Below are 27,979 nucleotides of genomic sequence, written 5' to 3' on the forward strand. Positions count from 1 at the left end.
TGGGTTCGAAAAGCATGTGGACAAAAGTCTTTGGACACGAAGTAAACGTGGAGGTTTAGGTCGCGTTAGGTGACTAACTCGGACATTTTGAGCTTCTAATTTAATAATTTAATAATTACATTTGGCGTGGAACTGATTGATATGGTTTGGGTTGTTTGTTTCTGACGAAGAAGCTGCGTTCAAGAACATCACGTTTATATTTGTCACGGTTCAACTTGTACGAGTAGAACTTATTTAAAGGGAAAGTGCACTTTTGGGGGATTTTCATTTTCATGTGAGATATGAACACGTTTTTTAAAGATATAAAAACGGAAAAAAGTTGTCTGAAAAAGTATCCAAAAAGCGTCATTGTTAATATTATTATATAGTTACATTACACACCTGCTAGCTAGCTAGCTAGCTAGCTACTAGCCGACTAGCAGCTAGCTTCACCACAGACTCGCCCTAGCATAACGGCGTCGAGCTCACAACGCCTCAGACACCACCAAAAGGTAAGAAAACATATTCGAGATGCTGTGTTTTTATGTTTATTGTTTTTTATTTCTGACATTGGAAAACGTTGTTATATGAAATCAACGTGTATAGCATGGAAGCTAGCTGTTGAGAAACCAGTATATGTGTATCCCATTACGTGCTACTAGCCAGGTGTCACTTTTGAACTGTTTTTATCTTTGAAAAGCACAGAAAAGAAAAAAATAATGATGGCAAAATTCCCCCTAAAATGCAGTTTTCCCTAATCCTTCTGAGATTTTAACATTACTTTTAAGAAAAGTACAATGAAAAAAATATGAAAAACTTACAAACATAGCTGCTTATGGCGGAGGATATGCTGTTCCATGGGTCGAAGCATGTGGACAAAAGTCTTTGGACATGAGGATTAGGTCGCGTTAGGTGACTAACTCTGACATTTTGGACAATTCTGTGCTTATAATTTAATAATTTAATAATTACATTTGGTGTGGAACTGATTTATATGGTATGGGTTATTTGTTTCTGACCAAGAAGCTGCATTCAAGAACATCACGGTTCAACTTGTACGAGTAGAACTTATTTAAAGGGAAAGTGCACTTTTTAGGGATTTTCATTTTCATGCGAGACATGAACACGTTTCTATGTTTTTTAAAGATATAAAAACAGAAAAAAATTGTCTGAAAAAGTATCAAAAAAGCGTAATTGTTAGTATTATTATATTGTTACATCACTGACGTATTGACACTTAGCCAGAACACACCTGCTAGCTAGCTAGCTACTAGCAACTAGCTTCACCACAGACTCGCCCTAGCATAACGGCGTCGAGCTCACAACGCCTCAGACACCACCAAAAGGTAAGAAAACATATTCGGGATGCTGTGTTTTTATGTTTATTGTTTTTATTTCTGACTTTAGAAAGCGTTGTTATGTGAAATCACCGTGTATAGCATGGAAGCTAGCTGTTGAGAATGGCTGATAAACAAAAAAGATTGTAGTATTACATGTACCTGTCACTACATGGTCACAGCATGTATATTAAACCATAAATCATGTTTTAATAGGCAGTATATGTGTATCCCATTACGTGCTCTAACGAGGTGTCGCTTTTGAACAGTTTTTATCTTTGAAAAGCACAGAAAAGAAAAACTTTATGATGGCAAAATCCCCCCCTAAAAATGCAGTTTTCCTTAATCCTTCTGAGATTTTAACATTACTTTTAAGAAAAGTACAATGAAAAAAAATATGAAAAACATACAAACATATCTACTAATTTTATTTCCACTATGTTACCTTGCAATTGGCGACTCCAAATTGTCCATAGGTATGAATGTGAGTGTGAATGGTTGTTTGTCTACATGTGCCCTGTGATTGGCTGGCGACCGGTCCAGGGTGTACCCCGCCTCTCGCCCGAAGACAGCTGGGATAGGCTCCAGCACCCCCTCGTGAGTATAAGCCATAGTAAATGAATGTTAACTTGCATTGCTCCTCACTTCTACACTCCTCTACTGTGTGTGTGTGTGTATATGCTACCGGCCCCGCCTCCACCCATTGAGACAAATTAATTGTATGAAACTCACTCCTTTCATGCCATTGTTCTATGGAACAAATACTACAAAGTGCTGAAGCCAATACACTGAGTGAAGTCACTTCCTGCCACACAAGCACATGGCCTATATTGAGTTCATTTTCATTTATTGTGTGATTAATTAATTAATTTATTATCGTGCTCACTGCATAGTTTTTTTCTGAACAAGAAATCTTGCAATATATTGTGACACCCCTACTAACTAAACTAATACAATAATACATTTTTTTCAACTTTTTTAGCTCCTGGAACACCAGTATCCTCACAGAAGACGGTTTATTTGAGGGCATCTAACAGAGCTGGGAACTTCATTTCGCTGCACGGTACACTGAAGTGAGGCACTTCTCTTCTTTGTTCTTCTTCCTGTCAATATGAGGTCTCCCAATACTTTTTCCATCCTTGGATTCATCGGGGCTTATTGCATAATCAGGCCGGTGGTCTTCCCAAGGCGCAGTTATGAAATGATCCCACAGCCCACAGCCATGTAGTGTACGTGACATTCACAGTTAACTGGCAGTGAGAATCAAACCTTGGTGCTGGAGCTATTGTAGCGCTGTCACTAGAACACTAGAGCTGCTGTATTGCACAGTATATTGAATTTAATTTAATTTTATTTAATTTCCATCCCTTTGTATTAAGTTTTGGACTCATATAGAGCAGGATAACCCGCATAGAAAGCTTTCTAGATCTTCCAGAATCTGCAACTATTCCAGTTGTATTTCCTTGGATTTCCAGGCACGCCCACTCTACTGTGATTGGTCCCACTCAGCTTGTACAGCTAACAGCTTGAACCCAGGCACGCCCATATAAGTAAGTGACTTGCTCCATCCAGCTTGTGACTTCTCACAAAGCTCACTGTGATGTCACAGAGAGCCATTGTAAGAAAAAACTCTCTGAATCCGAGCGTTCCCAAACGTCTTTCAGGGATCGCTTCCAAATGTGCAAACCTTTGGCATCATTTAACAGGAGAATACAACATTTATAGGTCATAAAAGTGGAAAAAGTATAAAAGAATGTACTTTTAACATTCATACAGAAGAACAAGAGTGAGCTTACAGCTCTCTAAACTGTGTTGTCGTTCTTCCCAAAGGAGTTTTGTGGGCTTTTTTTTCCCTTAAAGTACATTGTGTGTTTACACTTGCACAATTCAACATGTCCAAAATGAAGAAATAGGAGTGAGACAAAAAAAATGTTTGATTAAGCAATTTTAGGCTGCAAAATATAGTCAGCTGATCAAAAGTGCCATCATGATCTGGGGTGCCGTTTCCTTCAATGGAACATTAGAGCATCAAATTGTGCAGGGGTGTCAAGCGGCAATTGGAGGAATATTTGACCATATTGTCCATAAGTATATGAGTGTGGTGTGTATGGTTGTTTGTCTATATGTTTGTGGTTAGCGCGCAGACCTCACAGCTAGACGACCCGAGTTCAATTCCACCCTCGACCATCTCTGTGTGGAGTTTGCATGTTCTCCCCGTGCATGCGTGGGTTTTCTCCGGGTATTCCGGTTTCCTCCCACATTCCAAAAAAAACATGCTAGGTTAATTAGCGACTCCAAATTGTCCATAGGTATGAATGTGAGTGTGAATGGTTGTTTGTCTATATGTGCTCTGTGATTGGCTGGCGACCAGTCCAGGGTGTACCCCGCCTCTCGCCCAAAGACAGCTGGGATAGGCTCCAGCATACCCCTCAACCCTTGTGAGGAAAATGCGGTAGAAAATGAATGAATGTTAGTTAGATGGGCTGCACGGTGGTCGAGTGGTTAGCCTCAGACCTTCTTACCTTACAGCTAGGAGACCAGGGTTCAATTCCACCCTCTGCCATCTCTGTGTGGAGTTTGCATGTTCTCCCCGTGCATGCGTGGGTTTACTCCGGGTATTCCGGTTTCCTCCCACATTCCAAAAACATGCTAGGTTAATTAGCGACTCCAAATTGTCCATAGGTATGAATGTGAGTGTGAATGGTTGTTTGTCTATATATGGGCCCTGCGTGCCCAACTAGTCCAGGGTGTACCTCGCCTCAGCTGGGATAGGCTCCAGCATACCCCCCTACCCCCGCCACTGTGTTTGAACAGTAAAGATGTTCTTTTTGCTGCATTTTCTCCATCTATTCCTTCTTAATCTTAAAATATCTTGAGGTTCTGAACCTGACCTGCCCAAAAAAAAGGAGCCAGCTTTAAAGAAATTGAGGTTGGATTATTCCCTACTTATGTCACTTTTAATAAAGCAAGTAGATAATTGCAAGGTGCAGGCTCCTCTCAATGGGGAAGTGCAGTAAACGTTAAGAAAACAGTGAACAGATTGCACGGGTTCATTTGCGGCTATTGCTTGTGGCGTCAATAAAAGGAGGCCGGCTCTGCGACTTGCTTTGTTAAGCAATAAAGATGCAAGTCTGATACGTTTACATATTAAACCGTACACACCAGACTTTCTGAAGTACAGAATTGGATATGTGCAAACCGTCGACCCAGCGGTTCCACTCGTCCATCCTCTCCTTCAGTCTGTCCTAATATCGATTATCTGACAAGAAGAAAAGCACTCCATCCTTCCTGTTCCTTCCTCCCCTCTAATCTAACAAGCAGCCTCAGCATATACATCACTGGCCTTTTTAAAAGTCACATGAGGAAACCCGCCTTATTAAATTGCTTTGGTATGCACTGTTGCAGGTTTGACCTCCCATCACCTTGCACGCACCTATGCCAAAAAGATCATTTGAATCTCAGCCAATCAATAAATGTCAGTGTTAAAGAGCAAAATAAGGGGTAAGTCTTAGAGGTGAGAGTGGAAGAAGAGTGCCATCTAGTGTCACAAAGGGCACATGACTCCTAAATCCTGCAGAATTGGGTTTGGTGCCTACCTTACAGTTCATTCATTCATTTATTTTCTACCGCTCATCCTCACGAGGGTCACGGGGGTGCTGGAGCCTATCCCAGCTGTCTTCGAGTGACAGGCGGGGTACACTCTGGACTAGTGGCCAGCCAATCACAGGGCACATATAGACAAACAACCATTCACACTCACATTCATACCTATGGACAATTTGGAGTCGCTAATTAACCTAGCATGTTTTTGGAATGTGGGAGGAAACCGGAGTACCCGGGAAAAAAACCCACGCATGCACGGGGAGAACATGCAAACTCCACACAGAGATGGCCGAGGGTGGAATTGAACCCTGGTCTCCTAGCTATGAGGTCTGAATGTCTGAGGCTAACCACCCGACCACCGTGCAGCCCGGCTAACTAACATTCATTAATTCATTCATTTTCTACCGCTTTTTTCCTCACGAGGGTCGCGGGGGTGTTGGAGCCTATCCCAGCCGTCTTTGGGCAAGAGGTGGACTAACACCCTGGACTGGTCGCCAGCCAATCACAGGGCACATATAGGCAAACAACCATTCACACTCACATTCATACCTATGGACAATTTGGAGTCGCTAATTAACCTAGCATGTTTTTGGAATGTGGGAGGAAACCGGAGTACCCGGAGAAAACCTACGCATGCACGGGGAGAACATGCCAACTCCACACAGAGATGGCCGAGGGTGGAATTGAACCCTGGTCTCCTAGCTATGAGGTCTGAATGTCCGAGGCTAACCACCCGACCACCGTGCAGCCCGGCTAACTAACATTCATTCATTCATTCATTTTCTACCGCTTTTCCACATGAGGGTCGCGGGGGGGACTGGAGCCTATCCCAGCTGTCTTCGGGCCAGCCAATCACAGGGCACATATAGACAAACAACCATTCACACTCACATTCATACCTATGGACAATTTGGAGTCGCTAATTAACCTAGCATGTTTTTTTTTTTTGGAATGTGGGAGGAAACCGGAGTACCCGGAGAAAACCCACGCAGAGATGGCCGAGGGTGGGATTGAACTCCAGTTTCCAAGCTGTGAGGTCTGCAAGCTAACCACTCATCCCCCGTGCAGCCTCAAAACTTAAGTGAAATACAGAAAAGTACAAAAATGTTTTAAACCGAAAATATACACTCATGTTTTATATAACTGTTGAAGGTGATTCGCATTTCCCAGTCATCCTATGTCTAATTTGTCTAATTTGATGGAATTTTCCCAAAAGATAAAGCTGTTCCCCTTATCAATCTCTGGCCTTAATGTCCCCAAAGAAGCTCATATCATGTAATGTTTTACCAATTTCCCTTTTTCTCTGTTTTTACCGCTATCTGGGCTACTTCTTGTGCTGCAAAACACATGATTTGCTCCCAGGGGAATCAATAAAGTGTATTTTTAGGCAAAGAAGATGCGGTGACTAAGAAAAGCGGCTCACATCAATGGATGCCGGAAGATAAGCAGAGATTGTCTTCATCCTAAACAGCATCTGACCTTTACCGCAATATATATTTTTAAAGCAGTACATTTTCACGTACAATTACACCAAAACTCTAAAAAGTCTGCGACTACATGAGTGCTACCAACAGTAGGAAGCTGTGGTTCATTGAAGAAATATATCCATCGCTTTTTCAACGAGATCTAGTAGTTAAACTCAAAACCACCTGTCCTCGCGCATATCCGCTTAGATTTATAGACGCCATTCCACTTCCTCTCCTCTCATTCTTGTCACTTCAAAAGCTTAAGAGTCCGGTGACGGGCCCGTGGAGAGAGAGAGAGGGAATGACAAGGGAGGGGGGGGGTCCTATTGTTCATCGGAGCCTTTCAGCTGAACACAGAAGCTGAAGAAGAGGAGAAGAAGAAGCGAGAGGAGGACAATGGCGTCCCATTGCCTCAACTCACATAAAGAAGGTTGTGTGGCCTAAAAAGAAATAGACCAGTCAGAGGACATGTATAGACCTGGAGGACTGACTCCACATCGTACCAAACACTTGCAGAGAGGAGCAATCAATCATGGTGTCAAGTCAAGTATTGGCTTCTCCTTTTGGGAGTTGCTGGGTCATCATGTATGATATCCATGTATGATATCCATGTATGATATCACTTTAAAACTTGGCAGATTCTTGGCTTAAAAACACAAGCACGAGAATCTGTGACCATAGTTTTTGCAGTGCAGGGAATCTTTTTCCTTGCGGGGGGTGCTGGAGCCTATCCCAGCAGTCATGGTTAGCGCACAGACCTCACAGCTAGGAGACCAGGGTTCAATTCAGTTCAATCTCTGTGTGGAGTTTGCATGTTCTCCCCGTGAATGCGTGGGTTTTCTTTCTCCGGGTACTCCGGTTTCCTCCCACATTCCAAAAAAAACATGCTAGGTTAATTAGCAACTCCAAATTATCCATAGGTATGAATGTGAGTGTGAATGGTTGTTTGTCTATATGTGCCCTGTGATTGGCTGGTGACCAGTCCAGGGTGTACCCCGCCTCTTGCCCGAAGACAGCTGGAATAGGCTCCAGCAACCCCCACGACCCTCGTGAGGAAAAAGCAGTAGAAAATGAATGAATGAATGTTAGTTAGCCGGGCTGCACGGCGGTCGAGTGGTTAGCCTCAGACCTTCAGACCTCACAGCTAGGAGACCAGGGTACAATTCCACCCTCGGCCATCTCTGTGTGGAGTTTGCATGTTCTCCCCGTCCGGGTACTCCGGTTTCCTCCCACATTCCAAAAACATGCTAGGTTAATTAGCAACTCCAAATTATCCATAGGTATGAATGTGAGTGTGAATGGTTGTTTGTCTATATGTGCCCTGTGATTGGCTGGTGACCAGTCCAGGGTGTACCCCGCCTCTTGCCCGAAGACAGCTGGAATAGGCTCCAGCACTCCCCGCGACCCTCGTGAGGAAAAAGCAGTAGAAAATGAATGAATTAACGTTAGTTAGCCGGGCTGCACGGCGGTCGAGTGGTTAGCCTCAGACCTTCAGACCTCACAGCTAGGAGACCAGGGTACAATTCCACCCTCGGCCATCTCTGTGTGGAGTTTGCATGTTCTCCCCGTCCGGGTACTCCGGTTTCCTCCCACATTCCAAAAAAAACATGCTAGGTTAATCGGCGACTCCAAATTATCCATAGGTATGAATATGAGTGTGAATGGTTGTTTGTCTATATGTGCCCTGTGATTGGCTGGCCCGCCTCTCACCCGAAGACAGCTGGGATAGGCTCCAGCACCCCTGTGAGGAAAAAGCGGTAGAAAATGTATGAATGAATGAATGAATGGTAGTTAGCCGGGCTGCACAGCAGTCGAATGGTTAGCCTCAAACCTTCAGATCTCACAGCTAGGAGACCAGGGTTCAATTCCACCCTAGGCCATCTCTGTGTGTAGTTTGCATGTTCTCCCCGTGCATGCGTGGGTTTACTCCGGGTACTCCGGTTTCCTCCCACATTCCAAAAACATGCTAGGTTAATTAGCGACTCCAAATTGTCCATAGGTATGAATGTGAGTGTGAATGGTTGTTTGTCTATATGTGCCCTGTGATTGGCATATGGCAAATACCTTCAGCAGTATATCCTTAAACATAGCAGGAGTCCCTGTCATATAGAGGATCTTTGACTTAAAATACAAAGGTGTCCACACCCCAAAGTCAGCCTACCACATTTTGGGGGTGTTCTCACCAAACTCCCCCGATTGATTCACCGATCGCTCAAGAGGTGCGTCGAAAGACATTTATCCCATGACGCACAATTGAGTGTCCACTAGAAGAACAATACAATCCTGAGGTGCTCCACGCATACACACAAACCTTCCCTCCTCAGCCCCCTACCCCCCCCCCCCCACCCCCACACTTCAATGAGGGGATGAAGCCCAATTAGCATTTCACAAGTAGCCCTTTCCTCCTCTATTGCCACCTTCCCCGCAGAGTCCAATGCTTTTCTCCTCTTGTCCTGTGTTGGGCCTTGTTGTTGCCGTTGGCAGGGTGACAGTATTCGAGTGTGCAAACTTGTGCTATTGTCCGCCGGCCAGAGGGAGCCATGGAGACTCCATAATATGACACAGGAAAATGTTTGCTGATGGCAATTCTATGGGCTTTGTCCCTTACTCTTTCTCCTTCATGACGACTCGATTTAAGTCTCTAAATGTTTGACTACAAATGCAGGAGTGCTATCCAGGCTCCTTTTGCCTTTGTCCCGCCGGGTTTGAATGAGTAATTCAGCCTTTGTGCGGCTCGATTGAGGGGGCAAACAGAAAGACAAGATTCTTCAGCGTTCAAGCCCCCTTTCCATGGTTATGCACTCTTTAGATCACACCCCCCCCCTCCTCTTATCCCTTCTTCTCATCTTGCTATAGCTGACATCACTCTCTGAGAAGTAAGCGTAACTTTATTTAAAAGCATACATATTTAGTGTAATACCCATACCTGGTAGTCCGCACTGTGTTTTTTTTTTTTTTTTACAAATCTATAACAAATACTCTGAATGATAAAAAAAAAAAGGCATCAAGTAAATGCCGTTTTTTTCCTCTTCACATCTCCATGACAACAATTTGCAATGGGGAAGAATTCGATAGCAGGGCGCTCGCAGGCTGATTGGGGTCCATTGTGAGGGGCCTGAGGTCGCTGATTGGTTCAAGGGAAGCACCACAACTACAAGGAGTTTATATTCATTCAGCTTGCTCAAGTACCCCCCAAATGCAGGCTGGACACCGCTACAGAGGAGCACCCCAACATCACTGGTGAGTCGCATTTTGTCATATAGCTAATATATACATAATCAATCATTAGGATTCATTTTTCGGGAATTATATAGTTATGTTAATATAATATTAGAGGGTTTAGAGGGTAGAGGGTGACACAGTGAGCCTCATGTGATAGTATAGTACATCTGGACCCCCCCCCCCCTTTACTCCCCGAAAACCTGATTTTCTGTAGCGTTTTTGCAGGAATTATATAGTTATGTTAATATAATATTAGAGGGTTTCCCCAATGGTGACGCAGTGAGCCTCATGTGATAGTATAGTACAGGGGTCTCAAACTCAATTTACCTGGGGGCCACTGGAGCTAGGGTCTGGGCGAGGCTGGGCCGCATCAGGTTTTCCAAAAAAAAACAAACAAAAAAAACGCATTTATTAAAAACAGAAAAATTAATAGAAAGAAAAGCTCTGATAAAACATTTCACTGTTCTCCAATATCTTACTTTTTATTTTTCTACACAAAATAAGATGAAAAATAAACAAATCAAGAATAAAGAAAATCAATCAATCAGTAATAAATAAATATAATAATAATAATAAAACGGCAAATAATAAAAACTTAAGAAACCACATATAGTTGGTGGGTAGACAAATTATTTTTTTCAGATTAAAATGAACAAAGCATTATTAGAGCCCTGTAGACATGACAAAACACGACTATAGTCACATTTATACTCTTTTTATTTACAACATATTGCGCAACTGCAGGGTCTTGAGACACATGCTAACTCGCAAACTAGAGAGCTAACGACCTAAACGGTAGCCTTCAAGTTATTTCCTTTAAACTTAAAAAGCCCAAAACTTACCACTTCCACACGGATAGGGAGGATAACTATTAACAGTTATTTAACCTTTAACATGAACATTAATCAAACGTAATAATTTTTTCCGGGTACATGATACCATACAGCATCCATATCAAACTTTAAACTTTCATATCAAGGCGGGGGGCCTCAAACTAGTGTCCTGCGGGCCACATTTGGCCGCGTGTTTGAGACCCCTGGTATAGTACATCTGGGCCCCCCCTTTACTCCCTGAAAACCTGATTTTCTGGAGCGTTTTCTACTCAGATTTCTAGATTTCGGTTACTGTCACCAAAGCCTAAAAATCAATTCATTTGCCATAACAGAAGTCCACTTTTTTTCTTAATTTTTGTCAAGCTGCAAGTCAAATAAATAATAATTTCACTTTCCCTACCTGCAGGTTTTGATGATGGACTACGATTTTTAACATGGATTGACGATTCATCGCGGAAACAGAAGCATCGGATAAAAATGGCAAATGCAGACAACGAGGTGAGAACGTTGCTCAATTTTGTGAACCTCGCATCGAGCGACATCAAGGCGGCCTTGGATAAGTCGGCCCCGTGCAGACGCTCGGTGGACCACAGGAAGTACCTACAGAAACAGCTCAAGCGCTTCTCTCAGAAATACTCCCGTGTGCCGAGATGTCACCCGCTCCGATCTGCGCAATGCGCCAAACCCACGGTTGCTTCCGGTTTACAAGTTCCAGAAAAGGACGCGGGTGCGAGTGCAGAAAATGTGTGCGGTTCTGTGGAACAGGTCCCAATGAGGAAACGCCAACTTCCGGCCTCTTTCTGGGAAGAACCCAAAATAACCAAGCGGGATCACTCCCAGTCCGGACTGAGAATGAATCACCCAGCATCCACAGAGACCAGAGATCACAGAAAAGGTCACGATGAGGACGCAAAGATCTCCAAAGAGGCTCTGAAACTGGAGCGTATCTCTCATCGCGGTTTCAGCGTGTGCGCTTGCTGCCCTTTCCAAGTCCACCATCACCACCACCACCACCACCACCACCAGCAGCAGGTCATCCAGGGTCACATCATGGTGCCGCATCCCGCTATAGGACTGTGGTGTAAAGCGGAACCTGAGAGACCGGAGCAGAAGATTCATACGCACGTTGTCGTCAAACCTATACCCACCAAGCCCGCTATCCCGTCACCGATCTTCAGCGTCTTTGGCTTCATTTAAACACAAATACGACTAATTCTTGTCATCTCAGCAATCAATAATGAGACACTTCCTCAAGCACTTAATGGAATACTATTTTTGGCTCACCTCTAGAGGACTAAAATGCACTTCTTCATGTTCTTGTTTCTCTGATGCCGCACAGTAAGTTGACAGGTTTCTACTTTTAGGCTCTTCTTTGTCGCAGTAATGTTTGATACAGATGCTTTCATTTCTTAAATAAACGATTCCCACAAGAAGTCCCGTGGGCTTAAGTTAATTTTTATCGAGGTTTTTCCTGTGAAATGAAAGTTGAAAAAAAAAAACAAAAGAGAAAGTCACATCATAAGAGTTTATAAATAGATATAATGCTTTACAGATATATTAGACATGGTTAAAAAAAGGACACGGACAAATATAAAATGTACTTCATTCGTCCATCCCGGTGAGGTATCTTATCAGTCTTCCCGGTAGAGGTAAGCTTGTGAGGGATCTCAGTCTACGTGGGCCCACTTGGCTGCGAATACTTAATCTGCAAAGGTGCCGCAGTGAACGAGGTGACACTAAGGAGAGACATAAAAAAAAAAAACATGCAGAAATATGAACAAAGTGGAAAGAAATTTACCCAGCAACCACTTTATTAACACAAAACCTGTATCACGTATGAAACCCTTGGAAAGATAATTACATTCTGTACAGAGCAGACCTCCACCAAGGTTAATAATTCCTCATATTTCACGCTTAAGTACACTTAAGTAACAGCTCCATCTGCTGGATCATGAAGGTCACTGCACCACTTAGCACCACTTAGAACATTCAAACTCCACACAGAGATGGATGAGAGTGGAATTGAACTCAGGTCTCCTAGCTGTGAGGCCTGCGCACTAACCACTCGACCGCCGTGCCGCCCAATTAACAATTAATAGCACAAAAAAAAATAATCAGCAAATATGTGAAGGAGGAAATGTCAAACCCCAAATAGGCAATAATGTATTATTAGTAGGGATGTCCGATTAATTATTGGTATCAACATTAATCGGCCCGATATCAGCATACAAATGTGATATTGGTCAATTTCAGTATCAGGAGTAGGAAGAAGCAAAGCTTATTAAATCCTACCCCTCCATCTGGTACTTTTACAATCAGTAACTGTTACATTTGTTCACTTCCTGCTTTCTGAATATAATTTTAAAAAAAAATTATTTTATTTTTTTAATTTAATTTAAAAAATATTTTCATTCATTCATTCATTTTCTACCGCTTTTTTTGTTTTAAATTTTTATTTAAAAAAATGTTTTTTAATGTTTTTTTTCCATTTGAACATGCATCAGATTACAATTGAATGCATCACATAATCAGTTCACAGTTCCACATGTCCAAAAGGAGTAGGAAGAAGCAAAGCTTATTAAATCCTACCCCTCCATCTGGTACTTTTACAATCAGTAACTGTTACATTTGTTCACTTCCTGCTTTCTGAATATAATTTAAGTTTTTTTGTTTTTGTTTTTTTTTTTTAATATTTTCATTCATTCATTCATTTTCTACCGCTTTTTTTGTTTTAAATTTTTATTAAAAAAAAATTTTTATGTTTTTTTTTCCATTTGAACATGCATCAGATTACAATTGAATGCATCACATAATCAGTTCACAGTTCCACATGTCCAAAAGGAGTAGGAAGAAGCAAAGCTTTTTAAATCCTACCCCTCCATCTGGTACTTATACAAGCAGTAACTGTTACATTTGTTCACTTCCTGTTTTCCTAATATAATTTAATTTTATTTAATTGTATTTTTTAAATATATATTTTTTTAATTTTTAAAATATTTTCTTATTATTTTTTATTTTTTTTAATGGTTTTATTTCATTTGAACATGCATCAGATTACAATTGAATGCATCACATAATCAGTTCACAGTTCCACATGTCCAAAAGGAGTAGGAAGAAGCAAAGCTTATTAAATCCTACCCCTCCATCTGGTACTTTTACAATCAGTAACTGTTACATTTGTTCACTTCCTGCTTTCCATAATCCAGTTTAAGGTTGTTGTTTTTTTATATAATAATGCACCTCGTACCGAAGTACAAGGTGATATAACCAATATCAATATCTGATCAGTATGATGTAGTGCAGTTCCACAACAATGAACGTGTTGTTATGAATGAATCGGAACGTACCAACTGTAGGAGAAGTAGGCGTATTGTTCGTCTTACCTGACTTCCTCTTTACATCTCTCCATTCGTGGTGGCTGTCCAGCAGTTGCGTGAGTTTGCTGCACAATCCAACATGAGCGACATACTCCAGCAGCAAGTCTACGATCGGTCCGGCGAATTTTCTCATAAGCGATGTCGCAATCCATTCACAAAACTAAAAAAAAAAAAAAGAGGAACGAGACAGAAAAAATGAGAAGTTTCATACACTGAAGGGTTATGTTCCAAATTGTGTTGCTTCTTTGTGGCACCTGTGTGGTGGTTTGATGTGGTGCTTCGGTGCAGCGTAAGTGAAGAGAACTACCGATAGTTCTTATATGAGATTGTTCCGGATGAGAACCCGGACCGTATGTGCACGTGAAGCAGGACACGGCATCACAACCGTTATCCAGAAGGCACTTGAGTAGAGGCAGATTATCCATGCATAGCGCAACAACCGCAGGGAACGTTGTCGCCCAAGATGGCATCCTGACGTTGACGTCAGCGCCTCTCTGTAGCAAAAGTGTCACGGTCTCCATGCTGCCGTCATGCACGGCTTGCAGCAGAGGACTGATAGGGTCCAAGTCCAGTCTGGCGCCTGCGTTTAAGAGCAGCTCTGCGGTTTCCGCGGAGCTGTTAGCGACCGCAAAGTAGAGCGCTGTCGCGCGTCCGTCAGGGTAGAGCGTGGCGCGAGAGGGGCCCAGCGTGGCGTTGACATCCGCGCCCGCCTTGAGGAGCGCAGCTGCTGCTCGGGGTTGGTTGTGTTCCGCTGCCAGGTGCAGAGGACTGATCCAACTGTGGCGAATCCGGGTGCGGCTCGTCACGGGGACAAGCAGAGACACGATGCTGAAAACAAAGGAACAGTGTTGGGTCAATTGGCGGTGTTGACTGTTGCCGTCCGCTGGTTTGATTCCTTCTAAACTCATTCAATCCCAGCACATTTAGATAATATTGACTGACCTTTTAAGGTACACAACATATTGTGTTCTATATGAATATGGAACATACCAAAATAAAGATTAGACTCTAAAACAGGGATGGGCAAATATTTTGAATTTGAATTTTGTTGCTTTGTATAAATATAAATTTATTATTGTCAGAAATATTTAAAAATATATTTTATTTTATTTTTACATGATTTCATTATCAATTTATTAATTTTTTTGGTTTGTATGAATATAAATATATTATTGTCGGAAATATTTTAAAATATATTTATTGTCTTTTGACATTATTTCATTATCAATTTATTGATTTTGATGGTTTGTATAAATATAAATATATTATTTTCTGAAATATTAAAAAAAATATTTTATTTTATTTTTACATTATTTCAATATCAATGTATTAATTTTGTTGGTTCATATAAATGTGAATCTATTATTGTCAGAAATATTTTAAAATATATTTTATTTTATTTTTACATGATTTCATTATCAATTTATTAATTTTGTTGGTTGTATAAATATAAATATATTATTGTCAGAAATATTTTAAAATATATTTATTGTATTTTGACATTATTTCATTATCAATTTATTGATTTTGATGGTTTGTATAAATATAAATATATTGTCAGAAATATTTTAACAAATATTTTATTTTATTTTTACATTATTTCAATATCAATGTATTAATTTTGTTGGTTCATATAAATATGAATCTATTATTGTCAGAAATATTTAAAAATATATTTTATTTTATTTTACATGATTTCATTATCAATTTATTCATTTTGATGGTTTGTATAATATAAATATATTATTGTCAGAAATATGAAAAAATATATATATTTTTACATTATTTCATTATCAATTTATTCATTTTGTTGGTTTGTATAAATATAAATCTATTATTGTCAGAAATATTTAAAAATATATTTGTATTATTTTTTATATTATTTCATTATCATCATATTAATTTTGTTGGTTTATATAAATATATTATTGTCAGAAATATTTAAAAATATATTTTTATTATTTTTTATATTATTTAATTATCATCGTATTAATTTGTTGGTTTATATAAATATATTATTGTCAGAAATATTTAAAAATATATTTATATTTTCTTTTTACATTATTTCATTAATTTATTAATTTTGTTGGTTTATATAAATATCCATATATTATTGTCAGAAATATTTAAAAATATTCCTGTGTGAACAGAAACAGAGATTCCCGTTCCTGCCGCTGGTGTATAGCTAACATTTCAATTGAGTCGTAAAGTATATTCCCAATTACAATCACACATTAAAAACACATAGCAAGAGGGGGGTACTGTTGTGTCCCTGCTAACTTTTTCATATGATAATATATAATATATATCTTATTATTTTCAGCCACAGTCCCACCTATACAACAAAGAAATGAACCTACTCTTTGTGTCCATGTTGAGCTGCTACATGCAGAGCCAGCAATCCCGAGTCGGCGTGCTTATTCGCGTCTGCATTTTTGGACAACAACACTTCCACGATGTCCTTGTGGCCATTTTTGCTAGCCTCATGCAGTGCTGTGACGCCGTCGCATGTCTGCATGTTTACATCTGCGCCTGAACAAAAAAGTGTACATACTATACAGTCACGCCAAGAACAAACATACCACGCATACCCGCCAATTGTTTACCTTTTCCAATGAGGTAATTGACCGCCTCTGAGCATCCTAGCTGAGCTGCTACGATGAGTGGCGTGATGCTGTAAGAGTTACAAGGGTTGACCGTGGCGCCGGCTTCGATGAGGATGTCACACATTGCGATGTTGCTCGTGGACACGGCCTCGTGGAGGGCTGTCCAACCCTGAGCACAGCGCTGGTTTACTGTAGCCCCGAAGGAGAGAAGGAGGGTCACCATGTCCACGTTGTCCAACCTGCAGGCTACACACACACAGTAACACATTATTATGGGCACTGTGAATGACGGTTAGCAAAGCGTCGTGTTAGTCCACCATATAAAAATTGTTTTTCATGTTAGCGGCTACAATAATAATATCACTGTAGCTTTGTCAGTTATGTAAATGCCTTTTTTTTAGAAGTTTTTTGTGTCAAAATGTTAATTTCACAATTGTTAGCTAGCTCATATTAACTTATTTTCTCGTGTTAGAATGCACAGAAAGGGGAAAGAAATATGTCTTCCATTGTGAATGGAAGGTTTTTGTGTCAAAATGTTAATTTCCCAATGACGTCCATTGTTAGCTAGCTCATATTAACTTATTTTCTCATGCTAGAAATATGTCTTCATGTATCACACAAGGATTGTGAATGGAAGTTTTTTGTGTCAAAATAGGAATTTCCCAATGACGTCCATTGTTAGCTAGCTCATATTAACTTTCTTTTTTGCTAGAATGCACAGAAAGGGGAAAGAAATATGTCTTCTTGTATCACACAAGGATTATGAATGGAAGTTTTTTGTGTCAAAATAGGAATTTCACAATGACGTCCATTGTTAGCTAGCTCATATTATTTTCTCGTGCTAGAATGCACAGAAAAGGGAAAGAAATATGTCTTCTTGTATCACACAAGGATTATGAATGGAAGTTTTTTTGTGTCAAAATAGGAATTTCCCAATGACGTCCATTGTTAGCTAGCTCATATTAACTTATTTTCTCGTGCTAGAAATATGTCTTCATGTAACACACAAGGATTGTGAATGGAAGTTTTTTTGTGTCAAAATAGGAATTTCACCATGATGTCCATTGTTAGCTAGCTCATATTATTTTCTCGTGCTAGAATGCACAGAAAGGGCAAAGAATTATGTCTTCATGTATCACACAAGGATTGTGAATGGAAGTTTTTTGTGTCAAAATAGGAATTTCACAATGACATCCATTGTTAGCTAGCTCATATTAACTTATTTTCTTTTGCTAGAATGCACAGAAAGGGGAAAGAAATATGTCTTCTTGTATCACACAAGGATTGTGAATGGAAGTTTTTTTGTGTCAACATGAGAATTTCCCAATGACGTTCATTGTTAGCTAGCTCATTTGGACATGTCTGCGTTATATTATGCAGGTATCCATAACATTATGTCCAACAAGTCATTGATCCACCCTACCTGTGTACAAAGGGGTTTCTTTATTCTTGCTGCTGATGTCAGGATCAGCTCCAGACTCCAGAAGACACTTCACACATGATAAATGTTCGCCAGATACCGCGAGCAGCAAAGCCGTCTGTTCCTGCAAAGTACGCTTGTCTGCAGAACCTGGATGCGCTACACCAGGAAACATGACACAAACCGGTTTATGAAGTAAAAGTACTATAGTATTAGCTGAAATGTGCTTCACGTGTGAATATACCTTTAAGTAAGGTCCTCAGGCACTCAAGCTGCCCACTGAAGGCAGCATGATGCAGGGGGATCCAGCCGTCTGTGTTCTCCCTCATCAGCCTCTGAGGAGAAGATGCAACGAGCTCATTAACAGCCTCCACATCACCTCCTCGGATGACGAGTACCACTGGGTCGACATCCCTGAAAAGGGTGGAAAAGAACCAACTTAAATGATTTACATGAAAGAAACAGAACAAAAGAACATTGAGTACACTCCCCTGTTGAAATGATCCTTCATCTTATGGGGATGTTTAAAGCTGCTTCTTTTTTATTTTATATTGCATTGCATTGTGTTATATATAAATATAATATAAATATATTATTGTCAGAAATATTTTAAAATATATTTTATTTTCTTTTTACATTATCTCATTATCAATTTATTGATTTTGTTGGTTTGTATAAATATATTATTGTCAGAAATATTTTAAAATATATTTTTATTTTCTTTTTACATTATCTCATTATCAATTTATTGATTTTGTTGGTTTGTATAAATATAAATATATTATAGTCAGAAATATTAAAACATTTATATTTTACTTACATTATTTCATTATTAATTTATTAATTTTGTTGGTTTATATAAAAATAAATATATTATTGTCAGAAATATTTAAAAATATATTCATGTTTTCTTTTTACATTTGTTGGTTTATATAAATTTAAATATATTCTTGTCAGAAATATTTTAAAATATATTTTTATTTTCTTTTTACATTATTTCATTATTAATTTATTAATTTTGTTGGTTTATATAAATATATTATTGCCAGAAATATTTAAAAATATATTATTTTTTATTTTCTTTGTACATCATTTAATTATCAATTTATTAATTTAGTTGGTTTATATAAATATAAATATATTATTGTCAGAAATATTTATAAATATATTTATATTTTCTTTTTACATTATTTCATCAATTTATTAATTTTGTTGGTTTGTATAAATATAAATATATTGTCAGAAATATTTTAAAATATATTTATATTTTCCTTTTACATTATTTCATTATTAATTTATTAATTTTGTTGGTTTATATAAATATAAATATATTACTGTCGGAAATATTTTTAAAATATTTTTTATTTTCTTTTTACATTATTTCATTATCAATTTATTAATTTTGTTGGTTTACATAAATATAAATATATTGTCAGAAATATTTAAAAATATATTTATATTTTCTTTTTACATTATTTCATTATCAATGTATTAATTTTGTTGGTTTATAATCAAATTAATTGATTAATTGAAAACTGTCATATGCATATAATTTAGGGACATCAATATGTACATCGTCAAAATGAATGAATGAATGAAGTCACAATAATACCACAATAACGCGGTCACTGTATAATCATTCTAAACCGGAAGTAACCATCAAATGTCCGTGAAGCTAACAAAGACACTTAATATAACCTGGTTTGTCAGAGATAACGATCTTATCTTGGAAGAAGCACTGCATTTTTTTTTAATGTATATACTAATTTAGACACTTAAATATCCATTTTGATTGACATCCAACATGTCGCGTGAACACATTTCATAACATAAAGATCGACTCACTGATCCTCCTCGGGTGTCACGTGATTCAGTCTCCGGCTGTCTCCTGTCAGTGTGGATGTTGCATCATCATTGTTATTATGCTTTCTTCCGGCGTGACGAAACTGGGATAAATATTCCGAATAGCTGAATTTGGTCATCATTAACTAGGACGACGTGGAGGTGGAACACATGAAACACACACACACACACACACACACACACACGGAGCCAGAAGAGCGAGGCAGACACGCGGCGTGGGGGTCTCAGCTGTGGCGGCTGAGATTATTTTGGGACTTCAGGCTTCATCCTTATATGTCAGCACACACGCTCACACGCTCAGATAACGTTGCCCGAATGGAAGAGTCATTTGCCTTCCTTGTTTGCATGCTTTGTTTGCCATTTAAACGGCCTGATTAGATAGGAAAATACTCTATTATGATACTGTACCGAGTATACACACACACTCCTCGCTGGGGATTTTATTCTTCTTCATTATTATTATTACACCAAGATGACATGATAACCAGGAAGTACAGCCAAACAAAATGTCATCTCATTGGTTCAAGGTTGATGGTTCAAATTCTTATTGCCTTGACGAGTCATCATTTTTGCATTGTGTTGGCTTCCACACAGAAAAATATCAATTTGGGGTTATGGAAATATTTTTGTACCTGTTATCTGCTATTATTATTATCATTATTATTATTATTATAGCATTTGTATTCTCCGATTACGTGACCATGAATGATGACTGTTTGCACAAAATGGTCCCATTTTCTTTTTTGTTGATAGGCCATTCATTCATTCATTCACAAGAGTGGACTGGTGGTCAGCCAATCACAGGGCACATATAGACAAACAACCATTCACACTCACATTCATACCTATGGACAATTTGTCCATAGTCGTCAATTAAAACTATAATAATAATAATAATTATTATTATTAAAATAAAATAAAATAAAATAAAATAAAATAAAATAAAATAAAATAAAATAAAATAAAATAAAATAAAATAAAATAAAATAAAATAAAATAAAATAAAATAAAATAAAATAAAATTAGAAATTAGAGCATCAAATTGTGCAGGGGCGTCAAACGGCAATTGGAGGAATATTTTACCAAATTGTCCTTAAGTATATGAGTGTGGTGTGAATGGTTGTTTGTCTATATGTTTGTGGTTAGCGTGCAGACCTCACAGCTAGGAGACCAGGGTTCACTTCCACCCTTGGCCATCTCTGTGTGGAGTTTGCATGTTCTCCCCGTGCATGCGTGGGTTTTCTCCGGGTACTCCGGTTTCTTCCCACATTCCAAAAACATGCTAGGTTAATTAGTGACTCCAAATTGTCCATAGGTATGAATGTGAGTGTGAATGGTTGTTTGTCTATATGTGCCCTGTGATTGGCTGGTGAAAAAGCGGTAGAAAATGAATGAATATTTTATTTCATTCATTCATTTTCTACCACTTTTTCTTCACAAGGGTCGCGGGGGGTGCTGGAGCCTATCCCAGCTGTCTTGGGGCAAGAGGTGGGGTACACCCTGGACTGGTGGCCAGCCAATCACAGGGCACATATAGACAAACAACCATTCACACTCACATTCATACCTATGGACAATTTGGAGTCGACAATTAAAACTATAAAATAAAATAAAATAAAATAAAATAAAATAAAATAAAATAAAATAAAATAAAATAAAATAAAATAAAATAAAATAAAATAAAATAAAATAAAATAAAATAAAATAAAAATAGTCTGTGTACAGCTTGGTTCGATATATAGGTTTACTACATATCGAACTTACATATCATCACAAAGCCATTCTTGTCTAAATAACTAGAAACACAAGTGAGTACACGTCACAGTCAACACATCCAAAGTCTGAATATTTACTGTAGTATTATCTAGCTAGCACTGCCTTAATCCTCTTGGGCATGGAATTGACCAAAGCCGCACAGTTTGTGACGGGAATCCTCATCCCTTCCTTCATGATGACATCACTAATGCAAATGGTGGATGTTGACATGGTGGTGATGGTGACATGAGCTTCTATGAAACGTCTCCAGCCCAAATCTCAGTCAAGAATGTGAACCGATGTCGAATAGCGTTGCGTTCTCACCTGAGCTGGTTTAGCTTGCTCCCCGATATTGGAAGAGGACGAACATCCAGTCTCTTATAAAGAGACTCGTATCTGCTGACTGCGATCATCCCAGAAGTTTGTAGTCCACTCAGACATCCGATGCGACGGCGTGCTCACAGACCCGGCTGATGATTCACAACACAAGATCAGTGTAAAAAAAAAACACGGATGTGTACGGTCAATAAAACAATACTGAATCAAGAGGCCTGTTTTAGTGGGGGGGGGGGGTCTCCCCCATTCTCTGTCTGTAAATGCGGACAGGCTTAATGTGAAAGAGCTGCAAATGTAGCAGCAACTCAGGCGATGAGAACAGATACCTTTTAAGGGCATGTTGAACCGTGTTTTGCTCCCGCTTGATTCTGCAGCTCCACAGGGAAAGCTGATGTGATGTTTATGCTCTTATTGTGAAAGTTAACTGCATTGCATTGTGTTGTAGTAGCGCGCTGTTACGTGTTAAACACCCCGTTACATTTAAAACAAACGAACCAGATAGACAGAACTTACCTCCAAAAAGTGACACTTGTACTGCTGCAGCGGCTTGGATGAAAAAAAAAGGTTCCTGTGATGAATCAGCGCCTGAAGTATACATTTGTGTTTCACAATAATGTCTGCAAAATATGTACTTCCTGTAACTAAAGTGGGAAGTGGCTGCGTGCGGTTCTAGCGTGTCTACAGCTGGAGGAAGTGGACCAGACCAGCTGTTAGCGAATGTATACGAAGACCAATATAATCGTTTAAGCTAACTTGTTGACATAGCTTTGCCCCTTCTTTGCTATTTTCCCACTTTGCAAAATAAGAGCATTCACTCCAAAAAAAAAACATTATAGTTTGTAATAATGTTTGCATTACAGGCTGCACGGTGGCCGAGTGGTTAGCGCGCAGACCTCACTGCTAGGAGAGTTCCGAGTTCAATCCCACTCTCGGTTGTCTCTGTGTGGAGTTTGCATGTTCTCACGCTATTGGACACTGGAGGAATAAATAATTTTTATTATTTTATTATTTAATTAAAAATTATTTAAAAATATTTAAGTAAAAGCCAATATTATATTATATTTATTTTCTTTCTTTCTTATTTCTTTATTTCGTTCAAACAATTTATGAATGTAATATTTGCATGTGTGCCCTGTAATTGGCTGACAACCAGTCGAGTTGTGTTTTTAAAGCAACATCCGGGTACTTGCGGAGCACTTCCATACGGGTAGTTGACAAGACCCGCCTCTTACGGAAGTTGCCGTGACAACATTGAAACGATCCCAGCTCATTCCCAGTCGTTTGGCTTGTGGTTTCCAGGCAACCGAGACACAAGTCCGAGAAAAAAAGACATCCGGATTAATCCGAATAGACTTGTTTCCACGTAGGACTCGAGGTGGATAAACTATCTCGACATGATGACCTCCTCGCTGCCTTTCTTGGTCGACCATGAACGTCTGAAGCTAAAAGTGGAGAGAAAGATTCGAAATATTTTTATAACGCAGCCTGATGACTCCAGGTAGGTATTTGATTTTGTAATAAAACTATTCTTATTTTTAAATTATCTTAACGCTATCTTCTCAGGTCGAGAGAGGAGAATGTTAATTACATCCCAATTGTAACGGAGGTAAGGCTAACCTTTTGACATAACTTTATTTTTCTGTTCACGGTAACACGGAAGTACTGGGGACTCCCTCCAAGACTGGGATACGACCCTCGTGAGGACATTAGTGGTGGGCAAAACCGTTCACTCAGTAAAAAGATTCGTTCATTTCGGTAATGTCGGTCAATTGGTTGTTAGCCTGCGCATAGACCCGGTTAGCCGTGTCGAATCAGTCCGTTCGTTCATGTTCACGTTCGTTCCGACTCAACACCGTGATGGACTAATAGTGTGTCGGTCATGAACGAACGGGTCAAAAGAACTAGTTTTTTTTTTTTGAATCGGTCTCCGTGTTTCAGTCAGCTAACCCCACCCACCCACAGAACGAGGCGCGACGATAGGATAAGATAAGCAAGCACGCAGTTAGTCCCGCCCTGCAAAAGGAACTTTTAACTGACTCCCCAGCCAATCAAAAAAAAGCATTTGAAGCTGAACTGACTGAACGGGTTTTTTAGGGGCGGTGACCTCGTTCAATCCGTTCATAAAACTAGTTCTTTTGACCAGTTCGTTCATGACCGACACACCACTAGAGGACACGTGGTACTGGAAACTGATCGATGAATGGAAGTTTAGAGCATCACTTATAACATTAAATGCGTTTTTGTCTGTTTAAAAAGAACTTACTATGTTTTTTCCGTTTTTTTGACCTATAAATGTTAAAATGTTGTATTCTCGTGTTAAACGAAGAATAACGCTTTCCAGGATAGTGCCTCTGCTCATGATTAGACAATTATTCCACAAAGATGACTATATGCTCATTCCTGGTGTTTTTCACGGTTGGCTTTCAGGATCCGAGCAGAATCCTTAACGCTGGAGTGAACACGTTACAAAAGACTCTGGTTCTGAAGAAACAAACCGAGCTGGAAGAAGTGAACGACCTTCTTGCTCGCAAAAGAGAAGAATTCAAAACAAACGTGGAGATTCTGGCTAAGAGGAGAACTGAACTGGAACTCAAACACCAGGAGGTCAATACGGCATCTGTGAAAGCATTTATAAATCCTGCGTTGCCGTCTGATCTGCATTTTTTTTTCACCACAGACTAAAGAAAAAGCGATGAAATTTGGCGAATTTGTGAATGAAAGTGAAGCAAAGCGAAGTCGATCCTTGCAGGAGTACAAGGCGGTGCGGGAGCAGAATTTGCTGAAGCAGAAGGAGATGGAGGAGCTCGTAAAGCAGCTGCAACGACTTCAAGCTAGGTGAGAACTTTAGCATCGAGAAGCCCATTTTCACCTGAACATCCGCTCATATCATTTCACAGGAGGCGGATCTTAAAGGAGAGGATAACAAAATACAAAATCTACGAGGACTACTTGCTGAAAACATTGGATTATCTCCCAAACAGTACGTTGACTTTTGTTCTTCTGACTGCGATGACTTCTCCCACCCCCAAAACCAAACCACATTATTCAACCTTAGATCATCCCGAGAAGGACTCCGACTGCGCGGTCACGCCCGTCATCCAGCGCCATGAGACCCTCTCCTTCACCCACCAGCAGCTGCTGCAGCGTCTGGGCCGCATGGAGGAGGAGGTGGAGTGGAGCAGGCGACAACTACACGCCATGAAGCGAGGACACAGCATGCAGAAATTGGTAAGAGATTTAAACACGTACTCACTTGTCCGCATCATATGAGTTTCCCTTTTTTTTTTTTTTCTTCAGAAGGCCAGTAAGGAACTTTATGAACTTCAGAGGGAGTTGGAGAGCCTCAGAGAGAAGAGCAAACAGGAAGAAGACAAACTTGTGATGGAGCAAGGACAGTCCAGAAGGAAGGTGCTGATAGAGATAACTTTCTTCGCACTCGGTGCCTTTTGGGGTGCACATGAAATACATATTGTTCACTTTATGTTGCTACTAAGTTATTAGTTACGTTATAGAGATTCAATATATTAGATTCTTAGTGGCTTACTGGAATTCCAACAGGCAAGCAATGTGGATTATGTTGTTACGACTCGGAGAAATGGATATTTTTATGGCCGTATGGATTACTGCTGCTGGCCCTTGGTGGGAGCCACTTTTCTCATGTAAAATATCTACCTTGGCTCAATAATGAGTATTAACTAGGGAACAGTAGTTTGACACCGTCACTCTGGTGGTGGAGAGGATTTTATACCCTTGGAACATGACTCTTTTTTTGTCATTACATAGAGATAGAGGTACAGAGAGAGAGGTAGAGGTGTAGAGAGAGAGAGAGGCAGAGGGGTAGAGAGAGAGACAGAGGTAGAGAGAGGTAGAGGGGTAGAGAGAGAGACAGAGGTAGAGAGAGGTAGAGGGGTAGAGAGAGAGAGAGAGGTGTAGAGAGAGAGAGGTGTAGAGAGAGAAAGGTGTAGAGAGAGAGAGATGTAGAGAGAGAGAGAGGTGTAGAGGGAGAGAGAGAGAGAGGTGTGGATAGAGAGAGAGAGAGGTGTAGAGAGAGAGAGCCAGAGTAGTGTAGAGCGAGCGAGAGAGGTGTAGAGAGAGAGAGCGAGAGAGGTGTAGAGAGAGGTAGAGGTGTAGAGAGAGAAAGGTGTAGAGAGAGAGAGAGAGAGAGGGGTGTAGAGAGAGAGAGCGGTGTAGAGAGAGAGAGCGAGCGAGGTGTAGAGAGAGAGAGAGAGGTGTAGAGAGAGAGCGAGAGAGGTGTAGAGAGAGAGCGAGAGAGAGAGAAAAAGAGAGGTGTAGAGAGAGAGAAAAAGAGGTGTAGAGAGAGAGAGAGAGGGAGAGAGGTGTAGAGAGAGAGAGAGAGAGAGAGAGGTGTAGAGAGAGAGAGAGAGAGAGGTGTAGAGAGAGAGAGAGAGAGAGAGAGGTGTAGAGAGAGAGAGAGAGAGAGATGTAGAGAGAGAGAGAGAGAGAGAGGTGTAGAGAGAGAGAGAGAGAGAGGTGTAGAGAGAGAGAGAGAGAGGTGTAGAGAGAGAGAGAGAGAGAGGTGTAGAGAGAGAGAGAGAGGTGTAGAGAGAGAAAGAGAGGTGTAGAGAGAGAGAGAGAGAGAGAGGTGTAGAGAGAGAAAGAGAGGTGTAGAGAGAGAGAGAGAGAGAGAGGTGTAGAGAGAGAGAGAGGTGTAGAGAGAGAGAGAGAGAGAGAGAGGTGTAGAGAGAGAGAGAGAGAGAGAGGTGTAGAGAGAGAGAGAGAGAGAGAGGTGTAGAGAGAGAGAGAGAGAGAGAGATGTGTAGAGAGAGAGAGAGAGAGAGAGAGATGTGTAGAGAGAGAGAGAGAGAGAGAGAGAGAGAGAGAGAGATGTGTAGAGAGAGAGAGAGAGAGAGAGAGAGAGAGAGAGAGAGAGAGAGAGAGAGAGGTGTAGAGAGAGAGAGAGAGGTGTAGAGAGAGAGAGAGAGGTGTAGAGAGAGAGAGAGAGGTGTAGAGAGAGAGAGAGGTGTAGAGAGAGAGAGAGAGGTGTAGAGAGAGAGAGAGGTGTAGAGAGAGAGAGAGAGGTGTAGAGAGAGAGAGACAGGTGTAGAGAGAGAGAGAGGTGTAGAGAGAGAGAGAGGTGTAGAGAGAGAGAGAGAGGTGTAGAGAGAGAGAGAGAGGTGTAGAGAGAGAGAGAGAGGTGTAGAGAGAGAGAGAGAGGTGTAGAGAGAGAGAGAGAGGTGTAGAGAGAGAGAGAGAGGTGCATATCACAGCAGTGATATGAAACAAAGTCCTTGACTGTAATAATAAATAATAATAATAATAATAAATAATAATAATGTGTAGAATAAATAGATGAAACAAATATGAACAATGTACAGCGTAAACAGTAATTTGTACAAATAATTTAAATAATTTTGAATAAATAATCATTTAAAGTTGAAATTTAAATAGTTTTGTATGTAAAAAGAAATGGCGAAGCACAAACTTTTAAGGTCGGCTTTTTCTCACGTTTTTGTCTCTCAGGCTGAAGAAGCCGGAAGCCTCATCATGGCCATCAACAACCTCGCACAGGAGTGTTATTTACCAGCGTATGGACCTCTGGAGAACATGAACGTATCAACAATGATGGACATGGTGAAGGTACAGACAATCCTTTTCTAACAATAAACTTGAGTCAAACTAAACAAATGGTTCTCTCAGGACTACTTTGCGGACAAGACGGACACGGAGAAGAGAGCCAGGAGACTGATGGAGTGTGGTTCCCAAGCGACGAGTAAAACCGCTTTGACGGACAAGAGAGTGAGGGCATCCATGAACAGCTTTGGTAGTAAAAACCAAATCAAAAGTCCAAGTAAAGTCAGCGGGAGGAGCGAGGATTCGAGTTGAAAAGCATCCAAAGTTGTCATGAGTGGAGTCTTCTAAGCTATTAGCTATTCTAAGCTAATTCTAAGCTATTAACTGCTGTCAAAATGTTTACCATCAATCTTGTATTCATATGAAAATAAAACTTACTGTGAACTAACTAACTCATGTGGCCCAAATGTGATAGATAGATAGATAGATAGATACTAGATGGATAGATAGATACTACATAGATAGATATATAGATACTAGATGGATAGATATATAGATACTAGATGGATAGATATATAGATACTAGATGGATAGATATATAGATACTAGATAGATAGATACTCGATAGATATATAGATACTAGATAGATA

The 27,979-nt window shown here is 39.9% G+C and overlaps 3 protein-coding genes across 6 annotated transcripts; 2 read left to right on the plus strand and 1 right to left on the minus strand.

Moving 5' to 3' along the window:
* The first annotated feature begins 1,141 nt into the window (after positions 1-1,141).
* On the plus strand, positions 1,142-12,413 carry LOC131140375 (protein FAM181A-like). Of its 2 annotated transcripts, XM_078796129.1 has the most exons (5): positions 1,142-1,325; positions 2,299-2,389; positions 2,792-2,866; positions 9,451-9,625; positions 10,847-12,413. In XM_078796129.1, the coding sequence occupies exon 5, from the start codon at positions 10,918-10,920 to the stop codon at positions 11,635-11,637; it is 720 nt and encodes a 239-aa protein (XP_078652255.1). In that variant the 5' UTR covers positions 1,142-1,325; positions 2,299-2,389; positions 2,792-2,866; positions 9,451-9,625; positions 10,847-10,917; the 3' UTR covers positions 11,638-12,413. The 2 variants fall into 2 exon arrangements, with proteins under 2 accessions (XP_078652255.1, XP_078652256.1); XM_078796130.1 differs by lacking the exons at positions 1,142-1,325; positions 2,299-2,389 and adding an exon at positions 2,413-2,432.
* On the minus strand, positions 10,095-22,166 carry LOC131140372 (ankyrin repeat and SOCS box protein 2-like). 3 transcript variants are annotated; one of them, XM_078796128.1, is made up of 8 exons: positions 21,786-22,166; positions 18,088-18,257; positions 17,847-18,002; positions 16,424-16,669; positions 16,178-16,349; positions 14,072-14,645; positions 13,824-13,977; positions 10,095-12,176 (listed from the first exon to the last, which is right to left on the minus strand). In XM_078796128.1, exons 1-8 carry the CDS (start codon positions 21,872-21,874, stop codon positions 12,043-12,045), a joined length of 1,695 nt encoding a protein of 564 aa, XP_078652254.1. In that variant the 5' UTR covers positions 21,875-22,166; the 3' UTR covers positions 10,095-12,042. The 3 variants fall into 3 exon arrangements, with proteins under 3 accessions (XP_078652254.1, XP_057946719.2, XP_078652253.1); XM_058090736.2 differs by lacking the exon at positions 21,786-22,166 and adding an exon at positions 19,689-19,978; XM_078796127.1 differs by lacking the exons at positions 10,095-12,176; positions 21,786-22,166 and adding an exon at positions 19,689-19,978 and having other exon boundaries at positions 13,167-13,977.
* Positions 22,167-23,009: 843 nt separating this feature from the next.
* ccdc197 (coiled-coil domain containing 197) lies at positions 23,010-27,803 on the plus strand. Its single transcript, XM_058090741.2, has 9 exons — positions 23,010-23,295; positions 23,361-23,403; positions 24,225-24,401; positions 24,475-24,632; positions 24,695-24,777; positions 24,853-25,025; positions 25,095-25,205; positions 27,279-27,395; positions 27,456-27,803. The coding sequence occupies exons 1-9, from the start codon at positions 23,192-23,194 to the stop codon at positions 27,639-27,641; spliced, it is 1,152 nt and encodes a 383-aa protein (XP_057946724.2). The 5' UTR covers positions 23,010-23,191; the 3' UTR covers positions 27,642-27,803.
* The last annotated feature ends 176 nt before the right edge of the window (positions 27,804-27,979 follow it).

This window comes from Doryrhamphus excisus, linkage group LG14 (assembly GCF_037039965.1).
Source record: "Doryrhamphus excisus strain RoL-2023G ecotype Guam linkage group LG14, RoL_Dexc_Guam_v1.1, whole genome shotgun sequence".
Taxonomy (NCBI): domain Eukaryota; kingdom Metazoa; phylum Chordata; class Actinopteri; order Syngnathiformes; family Syngnathidae; genus Doryrhamphus; species Doryrhamphus excisus.